The sequence below is a fragment of the Artemia franciscana genome, chromosome 13 (assembly GCF_032884065.1).
Source record: "Artemia franciscana chromosome 13, ASM3288406v1, whole genome shotgun sequence".
Classification (NCBI taxonomy): domain Eukaryota; kingdom Metazoa; phylum Arthropoda; class Branchiopoda; order Anostraca; family Artemiidae; genus Artemia; species Artemia franciscana.
In genome coordinates, this window is record NC_088875.1 from 10055907 (window position 1) to 10072807 (window position 16901).

At 35.4% G+C, this 16901-nt stretch overlaps 1 protein-coding gene across 2 annotated transcripts in view; it reads left to right on the top strand.

Moving 5' to 3' along the window:
• Nucleotides 1-3523: 3523 nt before the first annotated feature.
• Nucleotides 3524-16901, top strand: part of LOC136034492 (four and a half LIM domains protein 5-like) — a 48527-nt gene continuing 35149 nt past the window's right edge. The window contains exon 1 of one of the 2 annotated variants that reach the window (XM_065715708.1): nt 3524-3678. In XM_065715708.1, the coding sequence (XP_065571780.1) occupies nt 3623-3678 (56 nt within the window). In that variant the 5' untranslated portion in view covers nt 3524-3622. Of the gene's footprint in view, nt 3679-3751; nt 3872-16901 lie in introns of those variants that run through there. The other variant, XM_065715707.1, reaches the window with a different exon arrangement.

The window sequence follows — 16901 nt, forward strand, 5'->3', positions numbered from 1 at the left end:
ATCAATTGTATTTTTCCCATGTAACTGGTAAATTACGCAGGGTGCTTACCTAGAAACTAGTGTCGGGTGGCAAAGTTGATCCTGTAAGAGCAGATCCGGCTAATACACGGGTATTGACTGGTTTATTAACAAATTGAGAATGATCGCGTGCCAAGTTAGATGAGCCAACTTCTGGATAGTTATGGCATTTGGCAGTGCACGAGCTCTCGGATGTTAAGCAAACTTTCAGGATCACGGCAACTGCAGAAAAGACATAGTTGTGTTTTTCGACTAACTATGGACATCAATATTTGTGCCGACCGCAAGTAAATTTGAAATTGGTGAAAAACATATATCGATTTTCTGGTTCAATTGGGCTGTGAAAGAATCTACTTCCGGTAAGACATTCTTTATTGAGAGAACTCTGAAATAACCTCTGTTGAGATTTTGTGTACTCTGCTGACAGGATTTTAAAACAACCTCCCTTCAGACTTCAGTCTGTGGGCAGAACGCTTTCTTTCCGTGACACTGTCTTGACTACTAGATAGAGTGACGTTAGCATGTGTCTTTCCTTCATATTCTATATAAGATACAGATTCAAATCTACATAGATTCAAATCTATATGAGATACATTTCATGAGATACAGTTTATGTGGGAAGGATCTACTCTTGAGCAGACATACTCCAATAAGCAAAATTGGCCGTCTTGTGGAGAATTGCTATGGTTTTGAAGTTGCGTCGAAAGCTTGGATCTAGTTCTGAATCTTTTCCGAGTGTTGGTACAAATCCTTCACCTCCAGGTCTATCAGAACCTTAGAAATACCGTATTTCGCATAAATTGGAAATCGTAATTTCTCACTGAGCATAAAACCTAGCTTGCGGAGAAGTTTTACCATTGTTCTGTCCTCTTTCTATGCTACCAGTGGCTAAAGGTCACGACGGCGCCGATCATACCATCGTTGTGGCGGCAGCTGCAAACTAGCAAAGAACGAACTCTAACCAATAGTAATCGATAATAAAAAAGAACACCTTTCGAGAAAGAGTGTCAAGTGGGGAAAAATTGCCATTTGTAGCGATAGGAAAGCATAGGCTTGATTATAGTCCGAATCGTAATACTTTAAACAGGTATATTATCAAACAGTTCGGGGTAACGAACTGTAGTAAGGAGAGACCCAGCTCAATAGTAACCGAAACTCTATTAAACACAATTTTGATACCAATAGATACATCAAAAGAATTATTTTTTTATGCTGATTTTAAATATATAAGTTTCATCAAGTTTAGTCTCACCCATCAAAAGTTACGAGCCTGAGAAAATTTGCTTTATTTTTGAAATAAGGGGGAAATACCCCCTAAGAGCCAAAGAATCTTAATGAAAAGCACACTATCAGATTCAGCGTATCAGAGTCCCATTGTAGAGGTTTCAAGCGCCTATCTACAAAAATGCGGAATTTTGTATTTTTTGCCAGAAGAAAGATCACGGATGCGTGTTTAATTGTTCTTTTTTTTTGTTTTTTTTTTTCCCAGGAGTGATCGTATCAACCAGGTGGTCCAAGAATGACGCGGAGGTCTAATTCTAACGAAAATTAAAAGTTCTAGAGCCCTGTTTAAGTGACCAAAAAAATTGGAGGGCAACTAGGCCCCTTCTCACGCTCATTTTTTCCCAAAGTCACCGGATCAAGACGTTGAGTTAGCCATTTGGCTCAGCATAATTGATTTATCCAATATCTGTGTCTCTGAGGACGACTTAAACCCCCCACAGTCCGCGGAGGAAGGGCTCCAAGTTGTAAACTCTGCCCATTGTTTACATATAGTATTGGTTATTGGGAAGTAAATAAACGTTTTCGGAGGGGTTTGTTTGGTGGTTAGGGTGTGAATTTCAAAAGAGCTATTTCTTTTAATTAAACGGCCTTTGTGATTCAGGGATCATTCTTAAAGAATTGGAACAAAACTTGAACTCTAGCGTAAAGAGCGAGGTATCGACGAGGGGGTGAACCCCCTCATTTATGTAATAAAAATATACGAATATAGAAGTTTGTTACATAAGTTAATAGTAAGTTCTGTGTATTTATTACTAATAAAAACGTTCTTAAATAAAATTAAAGTTCCAGTGGCATTTTTAAGTAACCAAAAAACTGGAAGGCAACCAGGCCCCATCCCCGCTCCTTTTTTCGCAAAATCGTCCGAACAAAACTTTGAGAAATCCATTTAGCCAAAAAAAGTAAAATGAATATGCACTTTTTGTTTTAATTATTCATGTACTGTAAATCATTATCAAAACCTGCATTAATTCACAAACGTTCAGAAATTAAATTTAAAAAAAACAAGTTTTTTTTTAACTGAAAGTAAGGAGTGATACTAAAACTTAAAAAGAACAGGAATTATTCCGTATATGAAAGGGGCTGTCCCCTCCTCAACGCCCTGCTCTTTACGCTAAAGTTTGATGCTTTCTCACAACTCTACTTCTTAAAAGAATAAAAAACTTTAGCGTAAAGAGCAGGGAATTGAGGAGGGGACAGTCCCTTTCATATACGGAATAATTTCTGTTCGTTTTAAGTTTTAATGTCGCTCCTTATTTGCAGTTAAAAAAAACTTGTTTTTTTATTTAGTTCTTTATAAAGACAAACCTTAGGTATCTCCAATGATTCCTTTCTATGCCGAATCGCCTGTAGGAGTTTCCTATACCCACAGAGAAGGAGAAAGAGAGAGAGAGAGAGAGAGGGAGAGAGATCGAGAGAGGGAGAGTGAAAGAGGGAGAAAGAAAGAGATTAAAAAAGCTGTTTTTCTAATTTTTCTCCAGCCCTTCATACTTTTGACGTCGTGTGTATCTGTTTTTGTCGATAGGTGTTGAACTAGTATGGATCGGGTATTATTCTTTTGAACCTTTTAGATCAACGCTTATCAGTATGTTCGAAGCAAACACAGCAAGCGTCTGCTGCACTTCCTATGAATACTCTTTTTTAGGGTCCTGACTTACATAAAATGGTTTGAAAAACAGTATTTTACCTTACTGAATAAAAAAAGTACTTTTTGCCAGAACTTAACAATAGAAGGTCTTAAATATCCGGAGGCTTGTAATTTAAACTAGGAAAAAGCGTTTGCTAGGCTACTCTCTTTCGTTGAGTCCATTAGCTTGTCCAATACGAAATAATTTCTGTTCGTTTTAAGTTTTAAAGTTGCTCCTTACTGTCAGTTCTAAAACCTGTTTTTTTGTTTTTACTTAATCTTGAAAAAGATGGTAAGGAGAGAAAGCATGCGTAAAGGCAACTGTGCTAATAATTTTGAACGGATATATTTGGGGAGAAGGGGGGAGGGCTGGTTGCCCCTTGATAACTTTTGAGTCTTTTAAACAGAAATAGAACCTTCAATCTTCAATCTCTTGAGCCTACTCTCTTTTGTTGAAGGCACTGGTTGCAGAGTTTTAGTGTCTAACATCTTACCATATTTGGTACAAGTTTAATATAAAAAGTAAATAGTCCCTAGAATAAAGTAAGGACGCATTATAAAATGATACGTCATGCCTTATCGAACTTAATGAGAAACTTTTGTAAACTAAACAAACGCCTTAGAAATTAGAGAGATAGAAAATTAAAAGCTACTAGAAATAAGAAAATTGGCTCAGTTCTATGTTGATCTTGAAACATGTCGGAACTTTTAAAGAAGCTTAAGGATGATCTTCATCTGGGCAAAAACAAAAGGTAAAAGTTTAAAACCTGGCAGCAAATTCAAGGTATATATTTAGGTTATGGAATGTTAATGTTTTGGATCTTATATCAAAAGTCAGTTGATTATTGAGAGCTTGAGGGGTAAGATGGATAAGTGCTGGAGTTTTGTCAAAACGAGTAGAACAAAGGTCACAACGAAGAGTTATCATCAAGAAAGTATTCCGAGGTAGCTCAATTATTTAAACTTCAGGATTTTCATACCCAGAGAAAAGGAGTTCAAGTCCCCCTTCCTTTTACACTTCAAAAGCATTTTTTAGTTATATTTATTATCAATTGTTAAATGGAGTGTCCTTTTTTATATTTATGAGGATGTGTACAAATATGAGAAATAACTAAATTTTGACGGATTTACTAAAAGGGACTGATAGCAGTGTCTTATGCACAGTTTTGAAGGGTGTATTTGGGGTAACGTTTTTTGACTGTTTTTGATGTTGGGGTATTGATTTTGTATTGGTTTTATTGATTCTCTGTAGATTTTTGGATTTATGCTGATAATGAGAACTTGAGGGAGAAGATAATAGCCTGAGTTGCTGTTAATATTTTTGCATAGTATTCATACCCTCTAGGGATTTATTGATACATTTATTAGTAATCTAGTCAAATAGTTTAAATGGCATTATAGTTCAGATACTGCTTACAACTTACTACATCCCCAATCCACCTGATGCCAACATAGCACTTGCATTCTTTTTATACTATTACTACTACTGTTATACCAAGCTAAAGTAAAACCAACTGTACCACTATGGGACCCTCTTTGTAACCTGAATTTTGCTGTCCGAGTTCACTTTTCTTGCCAAAGATCCTATAAGATATCTCATATGGCTTAACTATTTTATCCTTACTCTCATACAAAAGGAGGATGGACAGTAAATTTGAAGCAATATATTTTCATAAGTCTAGTATTGACACGGAACTGATGCCGGAACGGATCTAGCATTTCACGAAGGAACTGATGCCTTAGAATTTGATATTCTCATGACGATGATAATAATATTTCTTAGACTACAGAAAGGCTACTTTGTAGGGCAATAGTGAAAAAAAAGACCAAGGTGACCAAAGTCACGTTTAAACAGTTCGTCTTGACTAACTGAAAGTATGGAGCGATCCAGCTCAATAGTAACCGAAGCTCTAAAAAACGAAATTTTGATATCAGTAGATATATCAAAAGAATTGGCTTGTTATTTTGAATCCAAATATATAAGATTCATTAAGTTTATTGCTATCCATCAAAAGCTACGAACCTGAAAATGGGGGAACACCCCTTAAAAGTCTAGGATTATTCATGAAATCCCACATTCTTGGTAGCCCTCTTGTAAAAGTTGGGGAAACTTAAAAAGAGGAGAAACACCTCTTAAAAGTCAAGGACTATTGATGGAGATCACACCATCGGATTAAGTTTGTCTAGCAATCTCTCGTAAAAGTTTCAAGCTCCTATCCGCAAAAATGTCAAATTTTGTATTTTTTTTTCCAGAAAAAAATTACGGATGTATGTTTTGTTTGTTGTTTTTCGTATGTTTTTTTCCCAAGGGGTTATTTCATCGAATCAATAGTCCTAGAATATCGAGAAAGGGATCATTTGAATGTGAATTGAAAGTTCTATTGCCCTTTTTAAATTAATAAAAAAATTGATGGGAAACCGCCCCCTCCCCCCTATCTCACCCATACTTTGTCCGGAATTGTCCGTAAGAAAATTCCCTGTTGTAATTTTCAGCTAGAATGGAATTGTCCGGGGGAAATTTTCCTTGCTAGTACTTTCTTGGGGGTGGTTTCTGGAGCTGAACTTTCCAGAGGAAACTTTACATGGGGGGAGATACTTTGACAAAATTTATATGCTAATTTCGTTTTAATTTTTCATCTACAGTGAGCCAAATTCAAACCCGCAGTAGTTGAAAAGTGCTCATAAATTAATATGATTTTTGACAAAGGGGAAGTACCTAACGGTTTTAGAAAAATCTTAATTAAACCACTGTATAAGAAAGGTGACAAGAGTGAGTGTCGTAATTATAGAGGCATTAGTCTGGTCTTTGTAGGTAGCAAATTACTTACTAATATGATGCTTTTGAGACTGAGAGATGCTGTAGAAAAAGTTTAAAGGGAAGAGCAGTGCAGTTTTTGATAAGGTAGAGGATGTGTCGACTAAGTTTTCACTCTTAGGTTAATAATTGAGAATTCCCTTCGTTGTCAAATACCTTTGGTCCTCAGTTTTATCAATATGAGCAAGCTATCGATTCTGTTGATAGAAGAGTGTTAACAAAGATCTTATCGTTATATGGTATACTAGAAAAATACATTAAAGTGATTTGTGCTATGTACGAGAATAATACAGCTGCAGTTAAGGTAGGAAATGAGGTTAGCAACTGGTTTTGTATTAAATCAGGAGTTAAGCAGGGTTGTTTTCTATCCCCCTTTATATGGATCATTTTGATGGACTTAGTCTTAAGGAGCACGGGAAAGGCAATTGGAGACCACGGAATCAAATGGGGAAGAAAAACGCTCCTAGAGATAGTAAGAAAAGAAGGCGTGTCGCTGTATTACAAAAGCAATGCGTGTTTAATTATCCTACAATGTTACCAAATAGGGAACACCAGGAGGACACACTAGAGCAACGCAAAACCAGGCTTGAGGCTCAAAGAGAAAGGACCAGATTAGGAATGTCCAACTTACGTCATCACTTCGATCCAAAATAACACAGCGTTGGCCCTTGCGTCACCCAGGATAGCCGCAACGTTGCTGCTTGGTGAAAGAACTGCTCATTCAGCTTTGAAATTGCCTCTGGATATGCAGTCTAAAGAATCTCACGTGCAACATTTCCAAATCATCTGGGATGGGTAAAGTATTGCAGCAATGCAAACTTATTGTTTGGGACCAGTGCACGATGGCACACAAAAAATCGCTCGAGGCTCTTGACCGATCATTGCAAGATTTGCGAGGAAATTTCAAACCCTTTGGCAGCACATTAATATTTCTTGCGGGAGATTTCAGGCAAACGTTACCTGTTATTCCTAGATTGACACCTGCAGACAAAATGAATGCTTGCCTTAAAAATTCTAATTTATGGGTACACGTAAAGACATTAAACCTAACTATAAATATGCGTGTCCGATTGCAAAACGATCACTCTGCTAAGATATTTTCAGACCAATTGCTGGCAATTGGAAACGGAAAGCTCCCAGTTGACTCAGTTTCAGGATGTTTACAAATGCCTCCTGAATTCTGTAATTTAGTGACGTCAAAAAATGATTTGGTTGTAAAGGTATTTCCGAATATTCTAACCAATTATAAAAATCATAAATGACTAAGTGAACGAGCGATTTTGGCAGCCAAGAACAGAGAAATCCACGAAATCAACGACATTATTCTGAAAAGGATTCGAGACCAGATAGTCATTTACAAGTCAGTTGGCACAGTTCTGGAATCAAATGAAGCGGTTAGCTATCCATCAGAATTTTTAAATTCCCTGGATCTCCAGGAGATTTCTAAGCGTACCAAGAATACTGTTGCGAAATATTAACCCACCAAAGCTTTGCAACGGCACGCGACTTGCCGTAAAAAAAAAACAAAGGAAAACGTAATAGTGGCAACAATCTTGACAGGGCCTTCCGAGGGTGAGGCTGTTCTTATTCCTCGCATTCCCATGATTCCAGTGGATCTGCCTTTTCAATTGAAAACATTGCAATTCCCAATTCGATTAGCATTTGAAATCACCATAAACAAAGCTCAAGGACAATCATTAGAAAAATCCGTTATAGATCCCATGGATGGAGAGTCGATGAATCCCATGTTCTAGAGTCGGTAAACCGGACGATCTATTTATTATTCATAGACAATAAAGAATGTAAAAAAAGAATGCGTGTCGAGGGATTACCAGAGTATAACAGAGCAATTACCAGTTGTATATTCGCAATTTTACGCAGTTAAAAATTAGTACCTTCCACACGTGTTGCTGGGGCACGTTCCGGAAAAAAAAAAATAAAAATAAAAATAAAATAGAAAAGAAGAAAAAAACTATGAAAAAAAAACTAAGAAAAGGTGCCACCAGGACCCAGCTAGTAAAGTAATAAAATTAAAATAGCCACTACTAGAAAGCCAAAAGACCTCAGCAGATTTGCTTATTTAATTTATTGAATCACATAATCTAAAAGCAAAAAACCAAAACAGGAGTAAACCACCCATAATATTCATAAAGAATTTGTTACCATTTCGAGTTCATTTTCTGGGAAAGAAAGATTTATAAGATAGTTTTTGAAGCCTCTAATCCTCCCTTTTGTACAAAATAATTTGTCTACCGACATTGTGACTAGAGCATGCTCCCAGTTCCAATTATATACCGGGATTCAGCATTGTCTGCGATTAGAACACAAGGGACAATGAGAATCCATATATAGAAGCCTGCCACGTGTCATGCTTGGGCCCCGTGGCGAAGCCGCCGGGACCCAGCACTGTCTGCGGTTAGAACAAAAGGGACAATTAGAATCCACCCGCAGGGGCCGGTGGCAAAGCTGCCGGGACCCAGCACTGTCTGCGGTTAGAACACAAGGGACAATGAGAATCCATACTGGTTATGTTCATAGCGATTTAGAACCAGTGATTAATCTATTATATCCCACTGAAAGGGAAATTTTAGGGTCAACAGTGCAATATGGGTGCTGTGGGGGTTAGTTCTTCTATTGCAAAAAACTTGGATTTTAATGAAAAATGATTGTTTCCAAAATTGATCCATTAAAAGCTGTACTTTATCCTGAAAAGGGGGGATAAACGCCCTAATATCAAGGATAATTCTATTTTGCTGTGAAAAGCAAACTCTCTTTACAAAAAAAGCCCCCCCCCCTACGTACGTGCCATATACATATATATATATATATATATATATATATATATATATATATATATATATATATATATATATATATATATATATATATATATAATATATATAAATATATATATATATATATATATATATATATATATATATATATATATATATATATATATATATATATATATATATATATATATATATACTAGCTGTTGGGGTGGCGCTTCGCGCCACCCCAACACCTAGTTGGTGGGGGTGCTTCGCGCCCCCCCCAAGCCCCCCCGCGCGCGTAAGTCGTTACGCGCCATATTAGTTACGCGCCATTGTAGTTGTGTCCCTATGTCCCACCTGTGAATATAGATATATATATATATATATATATATATATATATATATATATATATATATATATATATATATATATATTTATATTTATATATATATTATTATATATATTATATATATATTATATATTATTATATATTATATATATTTATATATATATATATATATATATATATATATATATATATATATATATATATATATATATATATATATATATATATATATATATATATATATATATATGTTTTTAACTATGTAAAACTTGCGAATATACAACATTCTTTGCTGTCCCATCGTCTGTGCATATAAATAGATTGTCAGGTTTACCGACTCTTGAACATGCAACGCATTTATATTCCCTGTGTCACTGTCGTCATTTGTGTCCCGGTGTCCCAGTCTGTGATTTCTATTAGTTTTTTTGTAGTTTTTACCTTTTTTAGTTATTTTCTTCTTTTGTATTAATGCTAAAGCCAATAAGCTCTGATGGATATATATTTTTAGAAATATCAATGAATTCCTTACAATTTAAGACCAAAATATCATCTAAATATCTTTTATTATTTGACAAAACATGTTTTAAATTAATTGGATTATTCTTATCCATCATATATTTATATTCTAGTTGACTTAAAAACAAGTCAGGTATAAATGGGCTGGCATTCCCCCCCCCCATGGGAATTCCCACAATTTGCTTGTACAAATCACCACCAAATCTTATATAAGTATTGTATAAAACAAATTCTAATAACTCAAAAATCATATCCAAGCTGTAACATCTCAAGTTAACTGTAGTATTAATGCAATTTGTCCATATAGCTTTTTTATTATAAGTGTCTATTTTTAAGAACCTTTTACTAGATAAGAGGAAAGATTTCTTGATAACAGTTTTTAAATTATCAAACACTACATTAAGTGATAAATTAGTATACATTGTCGTAAAATCGAAAGACTCAATTCTTTTAGCTGAAACCATTGTTAAAGAATCTATCACCTGCAGTGAATTATTAACACTCCAATATGGATTAAAATTCGAAAATATTTTAATACCAGAACAATAGGTTTTAAGTTTATTTACAATTTCCTTTAAAATTAAAGAGAGGTCAGTAGCAGCAATGCGGGTTGGAAATTTAGCTGCTCCAGTAATAAATCGTGGTTTAGGGGGATTCTTATGAAATTTTACAGTCCGATATAGGAAAGGGAACTTTTTATCATTGTCATTTATTTTAATATTAAAATTTTTAAAAAGTATTTCTTCAGTCTTTTCAATTAAATTTTCATCCTCTATATTTACCTTTTCGTAAACATTAGTTGTGCATAACTCCCTTTTTAAGATATCACAATACAGCTTCTGACAAATTATGGCAAAATTATTATTAGCTTTATCCACTGGCACAATTACAAATTCATTCTTTAGATTAGCAATTGCTTGTTTAATCTTCGCATTATAAAATAATGATTTAGTGTTACTATTTTTTAAGTTAGAAAATATTTTATTTCTAATTCTACTAATAATTAAATTCTTCCAACTTTGAAAACTCTCTTTATTTCTATTCTCTTTCTTACACCACTTATCAATAAATAAATCAAAATCATTTTCCAAGCCATCAAGAACACTCGATGGTTTCAGATGATGAGAAAGACGGAAATTAGCCCCTTTATTTATTATAATTTGAAGATCCTCTTGCTTTATTATTGACAAGTCCCCTGTTATAACATGTTTCAAACAGTTCGTTGTAACGAACTGTAGTAAGGAGCGATCCGGCTCAATAGTAACCAAAACTCTAAAAAGTTGAATTTTGATATAAATAGCTACATCAAAAGAATTGTATTTTAATGCTGATTTTAAATATATAAGTTTCATCTAGTTTAGTCTTAGCCATCAAAAGTTACGAGCCTGAGAAAATTTGCCTTATTTAGGAAAATAGGGGGAAACACCCCCTAAAAGTCGTAGGATCTTAACGAAAATGACACCATCAGATTCAGCGTATCAGAGAACTCTACTGTAGAAGTTTCAAGCTCCTATCTACAAAAATGTGGAATTTTGCATTTTTTTGCCAGAAGACAAATCACGGGTGCGTGTTTATTTGTTTTTTTTTGTGTTTTTTTTTTTCCCCAGGGGTCATCGTATCGACCAAGTGTCCTAGAATGTCGCAAGAGGGCTCATTCTAACGGAAATGAAAAGTTCTAGTGCCCTTTTTAAGTGACCAAAAAAATTGGAGGGCATCTAGGCCCCCTCCCACGCTCATTTTTTTCCCAAAGTCAACGGATCAAAATTTTGAGATAGCCATTTTGTTTGGCATAGTCGAAAATCTTAATAACTATGTTTTTGGGGATGACTTACTCCCCCACAGTCCCTGGGGGAGGGGTTGCAAGTTACAAACTTCAACCAGTGTTTACATATAATAATGGTTATTGGGAAGTGTACAGACGTTTTCAGGGGGATTTTTTTGGTTTTGGGGGTAGGGTTGAGGGAGGGGGCTATGTGGGAGGATCTTTTCTTGGAGAAATATGCCATGGGGGAAAAAATTCAATGAAAAGGGCGCAGGATTTTCTAGCATTACTATAAAAAAAAAAAAACAATGAAAAAATAAACATGAAAACGTTTTTTCAAATGAAAGTGAGGAATAGCATTGAAATTTAAAACAAACAGAGATTATTACGCATATGTAGGGTTCTAAAAACACTTTAGCATAAAGAGCGAGGTATTTAGGAGGAGATAAATACCTCGCTCTTTATGCTAAAATATTTTTAGTGATTTCAACTATTTATTCTACGGCCTATTTAATTCAGGGGTCATTTTTAAGAATTGGAACAAAACTTACGATTTAGTGTAAAGAGCGAGGTATTAACGAGGGTACAAACCCCCTCGTACACATAATAAAAATATAAGAATATAAAAGTTTGTTACGTAAGTTAATTCTTAAGTTACGTATATTTTCTACTAATAAAAACGTTCGTTGAATATTAAAAGTTCTAGTAGCCTTTTTAAGTAACCGAAAATTTGGAGGGCAGCTAGGCCTCCTTCCCCACCCCTAATTTCTCAAAATCGTCTGATCAAAACTAAGAGAAAGCCATTTAGCCAAAAAAAAATTAATATACTAATTTAATTTCAATGATTTATGTGCGGAGAGCCAAAATCAAACATGCATTAATTCAAAAACGTTCAGAAATTAAATAAAAAAAACTAGTTTTTTTAACTGAAAGTAAGGAGCGACATTAAAACTTAAAACGAACAGAAATTACTCCGTATATGAAATGGGTTGTCCCCCCCCCCGCAGTCCCACGCTCTTTACGCTAAAGTTTGACTCTTTGCCACAATTCTACTTTTTAAAACAACTAAAAACTTTAGCGTAAAGAGCGTGGGACTGCGGAGGGGACAACCCATTTCATATACGGAGTAATTTCTGTTCGTTTTAAGTTTTAATGTCGCTCCTTACTTTCAGTTAAAAAAACTAGTTTTTTTTATTTAATGTAAGTAGGATTTACAAATGGGCCAAGCCGCTTACAATTACAAACCGGTTTCCAATTTATATCACTATCTAATCTTTTTAGTATTAAATTATAATCAAAAATAATTTGCCCAATAGTTTTTGAAAATTTATAAGTTAAAACTGGACTATCATTATAATTCAAATTACTAGGAAGGGCCTGTTTCACATGCCGCTGATTGAAAATTTCTGGTAAATTAATATCTTCAATCTGCTTACAAGTAAAATTAATAGGTAAATATAATCTGTTATCCTTATTACTAATCTTATCGAACTTTTTCTTTTTTGAAATAAATTTCGTTTTAGTTAGAATGCAAATTGTATCACATATTACTTTAAAATTATAATCAAGAGCTGTATTATTCTTAACAATCCAGAAAAGTTTGATTAAATTCCTCTTGGATAAATTATTTAGACATTTTATTACAGAAATCATACCCCCAGATTCAAGTAGCTGGCATAGATCTATAGAAAGCATATGTACATCTAATTAATTTTTTTATTATTTTTCCTATGTCCTCTCGATCGTTTTTTACGTTTAGTAGGATAAGTAAAAGAAGGATGGTCCATAAAACCATCAATACATTTAACAACAACATGAGACATGTCACCATATTTTGCCACACGATCATTTAGCCCAAAAGGATAAGCTGTACCAAGAGTATGGATCCAGAAATCCTCCTGTTTACGTAGTCTATTATTCTTCTCTTCTTTATTTAAATTTTCTAATTCTAAACTTTCTAAAATTGTGACAGTTATATCTGATATGGAACATTTACCATTATTACAATGTTGAACTAGATAGTTATTAGTTTTTTCATTATTAACTGTTGTCTTATGTCCAGAAAATCTTTTATATATATTATTAGTTATTTCCCCCGCATATTGTAGGCAGCATTTATTACATTCTAAGAGGTAAATTACATTGGTTGTTCTACAATTAACATTACCACGTAACTTGCATGCAAAATTTTTATTATACAACGTACTCTTAACAGAAGTCCGTGGGACAAAATGATCTTGGCAAAGAAAACAACGACTTTTACATTCACTAACTTTCAAAGTTTTTTCTCTTTTCAGTTTTTCTTTTTTCTTTTTCTTTTTCTGTTTTTTAGTTTTTTCTTTTTTAGTTTTTTCTTGCTTAGTTTTTTGCTTTGTTGATGGTGATTGCTAATCGAACGTTCACTGTGTCCCCGTCGTCCTTTATATATCCCCCTGTGCCCCCCGGCGTCCCCATTGTCGTTGTGTCCCTTTTTTAGTTTTTTTCTTTTTTTAGCTTTTTTCGCGCCATATTAGTTACGCGCCATTAAAGTTGTGTCCCTGTGTCCCACCTGTGAATATGGATTGATATATATCCTAAACCTTGCAAATATACAGCATTCTTCGCTGTCCCATTGTCTGTGCATATAAATAGATTGTCAGGTTTACCGACTCTTGAACATGCAACATATAATTGTCCATGGGAAAAATAATCCGTGTTCAGATCTATGCCTCATTATTATCATGATTGCCCTTGAGCTTTGTTGATGGTGATTGCTAATCGAACATCCCCATGTCCCGGTCGTCAATTATATATCCCCCTATGCCCCCCGGCGTCCCCGTTGTAGTTGTGTCCGTGTGTCCCGGTCGTCATTTATATTCCCTGTGTCCCGGTCGTTATTTGTGTCCCGGTGTCCCAGTCTGTAATTTCTCTTCGAGTGTCCCGGTCGTAATTTGTGTCCCGATGTCCCGGTCTGTAATTTCGTCATTCGACAAACATGACGTCAGTCGGCAAACAATTTCATGACGACATACAGCTCAATCCTTATAATGACGTCAGTTGACAAACATGACGTCAGTCGACACAAAAACATGACGTCAGTCAACAGACAAACAACTTATTTTATATATATATATAGAAGACTAGCTATTGGGGTGGCGCGCCACCCCAACACCTAGTTGGTGGGGGCGCTTCACACCCCCCCCCCCCCCCCAAGCCCCCCCGCGCGCGCAAGTCGTTACACGCCATATTAGTTACGCGCCTTTGTAGTTGTGTACCTCTGTCCCATCTGTGAATATAGATAGTTTTAACTACGTAAAACTTGCGAATGTACAACATTCTTGGCTGTCCCATTGTCTGTGCATATAAATAAATTGTCAGGTTTACCGACTCTTGAACATGCAACATATAATTGTCCATGGGAAAAACAATCTGTATTCCTCATTATTCTAATGATTGCCCTTGAGCTTTGTTGATGGTGATTGCTAATCGAACATTCCCTGTGTCCCTGTCGTCATTTATATACCCCCCTGTGCCCCCCGGCGTCCCCGCTGTTGTTGTTTCCCTGTGTCCCGGTCGTCATTTGTGTCCCGGTGTCTCAGTCTGTAATTTCTCTTTGAGTGTCGCGGTCGTCATTTATATTCCCTGTGTCCCGGTGTCCCGGTCGTCATTTTTTTCCAAGTCGTCATTTGTGTTCCGGTTTCCCGGTCTGTAATTTCTCTTTGAGTGTCCTGGTCGTCATTTATATTCCCTGTGTCCCGGTCGTCATTTGTGCGCCGGTGCTTTGTTGATGATGATTGCTAATCGAACATTCCTTGTGCCCCGGTCGCTTTCTCTTTGAGTGTCCCGGTCGTCATTTATATTCCCTATGTCCCGGTGTCCCGGTCGTCATTTGTGTCCCGATGTCCCGGTGTGTAATTTCGTCAATCAGCAAACATGACGTCAGTCGAAACACAAACATGACGTCACTCGACACACAGACAACTTATTTTTATATAGACAGATGTCCCGGTGTCCCGGTCATCATTTGTGTCCCGATGTCCCGGTGTGTAATTTCTTCAATCAACAAACATGACGTCAGTCGACACACAGACATAACGTCACTCGACACACACACACAGACAACTTATTTTTATATATATAGACTAGCTGTTGGGGGTGCTTTGCCCCCCAAGCCGCCCCGCGCGCGCAAGTCGTTACGCGCCATTGTAGTTGTGTCCCTGTGTCACCTGTGAATATAGAAAGATATATATATATATATATATATATATATATATATATATATATATATATATATATATATATATACATATATATATATATATATATATATATATATATATATATATATATATATATATAATATATATATATGTGTATATATATATATATATATATATATATATATATATATATATATATATATATATATATATATATATATATATATATATATATATATATATATATATATATATATATATATATATATATATATTTAACTACGTAAAACTTGCGAATATACAACATTCTTCGATGTCCCATTGTCTGTGCATATAAATAGATTGTCAGGTTTACCGACTCTTGAACATGCAACATAAAATTGTCCATGGGAAAAACAATCCGTATTCAGATGTATACCTGATTATTCTAAGGATTTCCCTTGAGCTTTGTTGATGGTGATTGCTAATCGAACATTACCTGTGTCCCCGTCGTCATTTATATATGACGACGAACATGACGTCAGTCGACAGACACACTGACAACTTATTTTTATGTATATACTAGCTGTTGGGGTGGCGCGAAGCGCCTCCCCAACATCTAGTTGGTGGGGCGCTTCGCGCAATTATGTCCAATTGTCGCTGCTTTAAATAGATTGTCAGGTTTACCGACCCTCGAACATGCAACGTACAATTGTCCATGGGAAAAACAATCAGTATTAAGATCTATACCACATTTTTCTAATGATTGACCTTGAGCTTTGTGTATGCTGATTGCAAATGCTAATTGAATTGGGAATTGCAATCTTTTAAATTGAAAAGGCAGATCCGTTGGAATCATGGGAATGCGAGGAATAAGAACATTCTCACCCTCAAAAGGCCCTGTCAAGATTGTGGCCTCTATTAGGTTTTCCATTGTTTTTTTTTTACGGCAAGTCGCGTGCCATTGCAAAGCTTTGGTGGGTTGATATTTCTTAAAAGTATTATTGGTACGCCTATTTTTAGTTGTAGCACGTGTGGTGGAAACCCTGAAAGATCCACGGAATTTAAAAATTCAGATGGATAATTATCCGCTTCATTTGGTTCCAAAACTGTGTCGACTGACTTGTAAAGGACTGCCTGGTTTCGAATCTTGGTCAAAACAATATTGTTGATTTCGTGGACATCTATATTTTTGGGTGCGAGAATCGCTCTTTCACTTAGCCATTTATTATTTTTATAATTTTTTAGAATATTCGGAAATACTTTTTCAGTCAATTCATTTTTGGACATCACTAAATTACAGAAATCAGCAGGTAGTTGTATACGTCCTGAAATTGAGTCTACTGGGAGCTTTCCGTTTCCAATTGCCAGCAATTGATCTGAGAATGTTTGACCAGAGTCATCATTTTGCAATCGGACACGCATATTTGTAGTTAATTTTAATGTTTTTATGTGTGCCCATAAATTAGAATTTTTCAGGCAAGCATTCATTTCGTCTGCAGGAGTTGACCTAGGTATTATAGGTAATGTTTGCCTGAAATCTCCCGCAAGCAACATTAATGTGCTGCCAAAGGTTT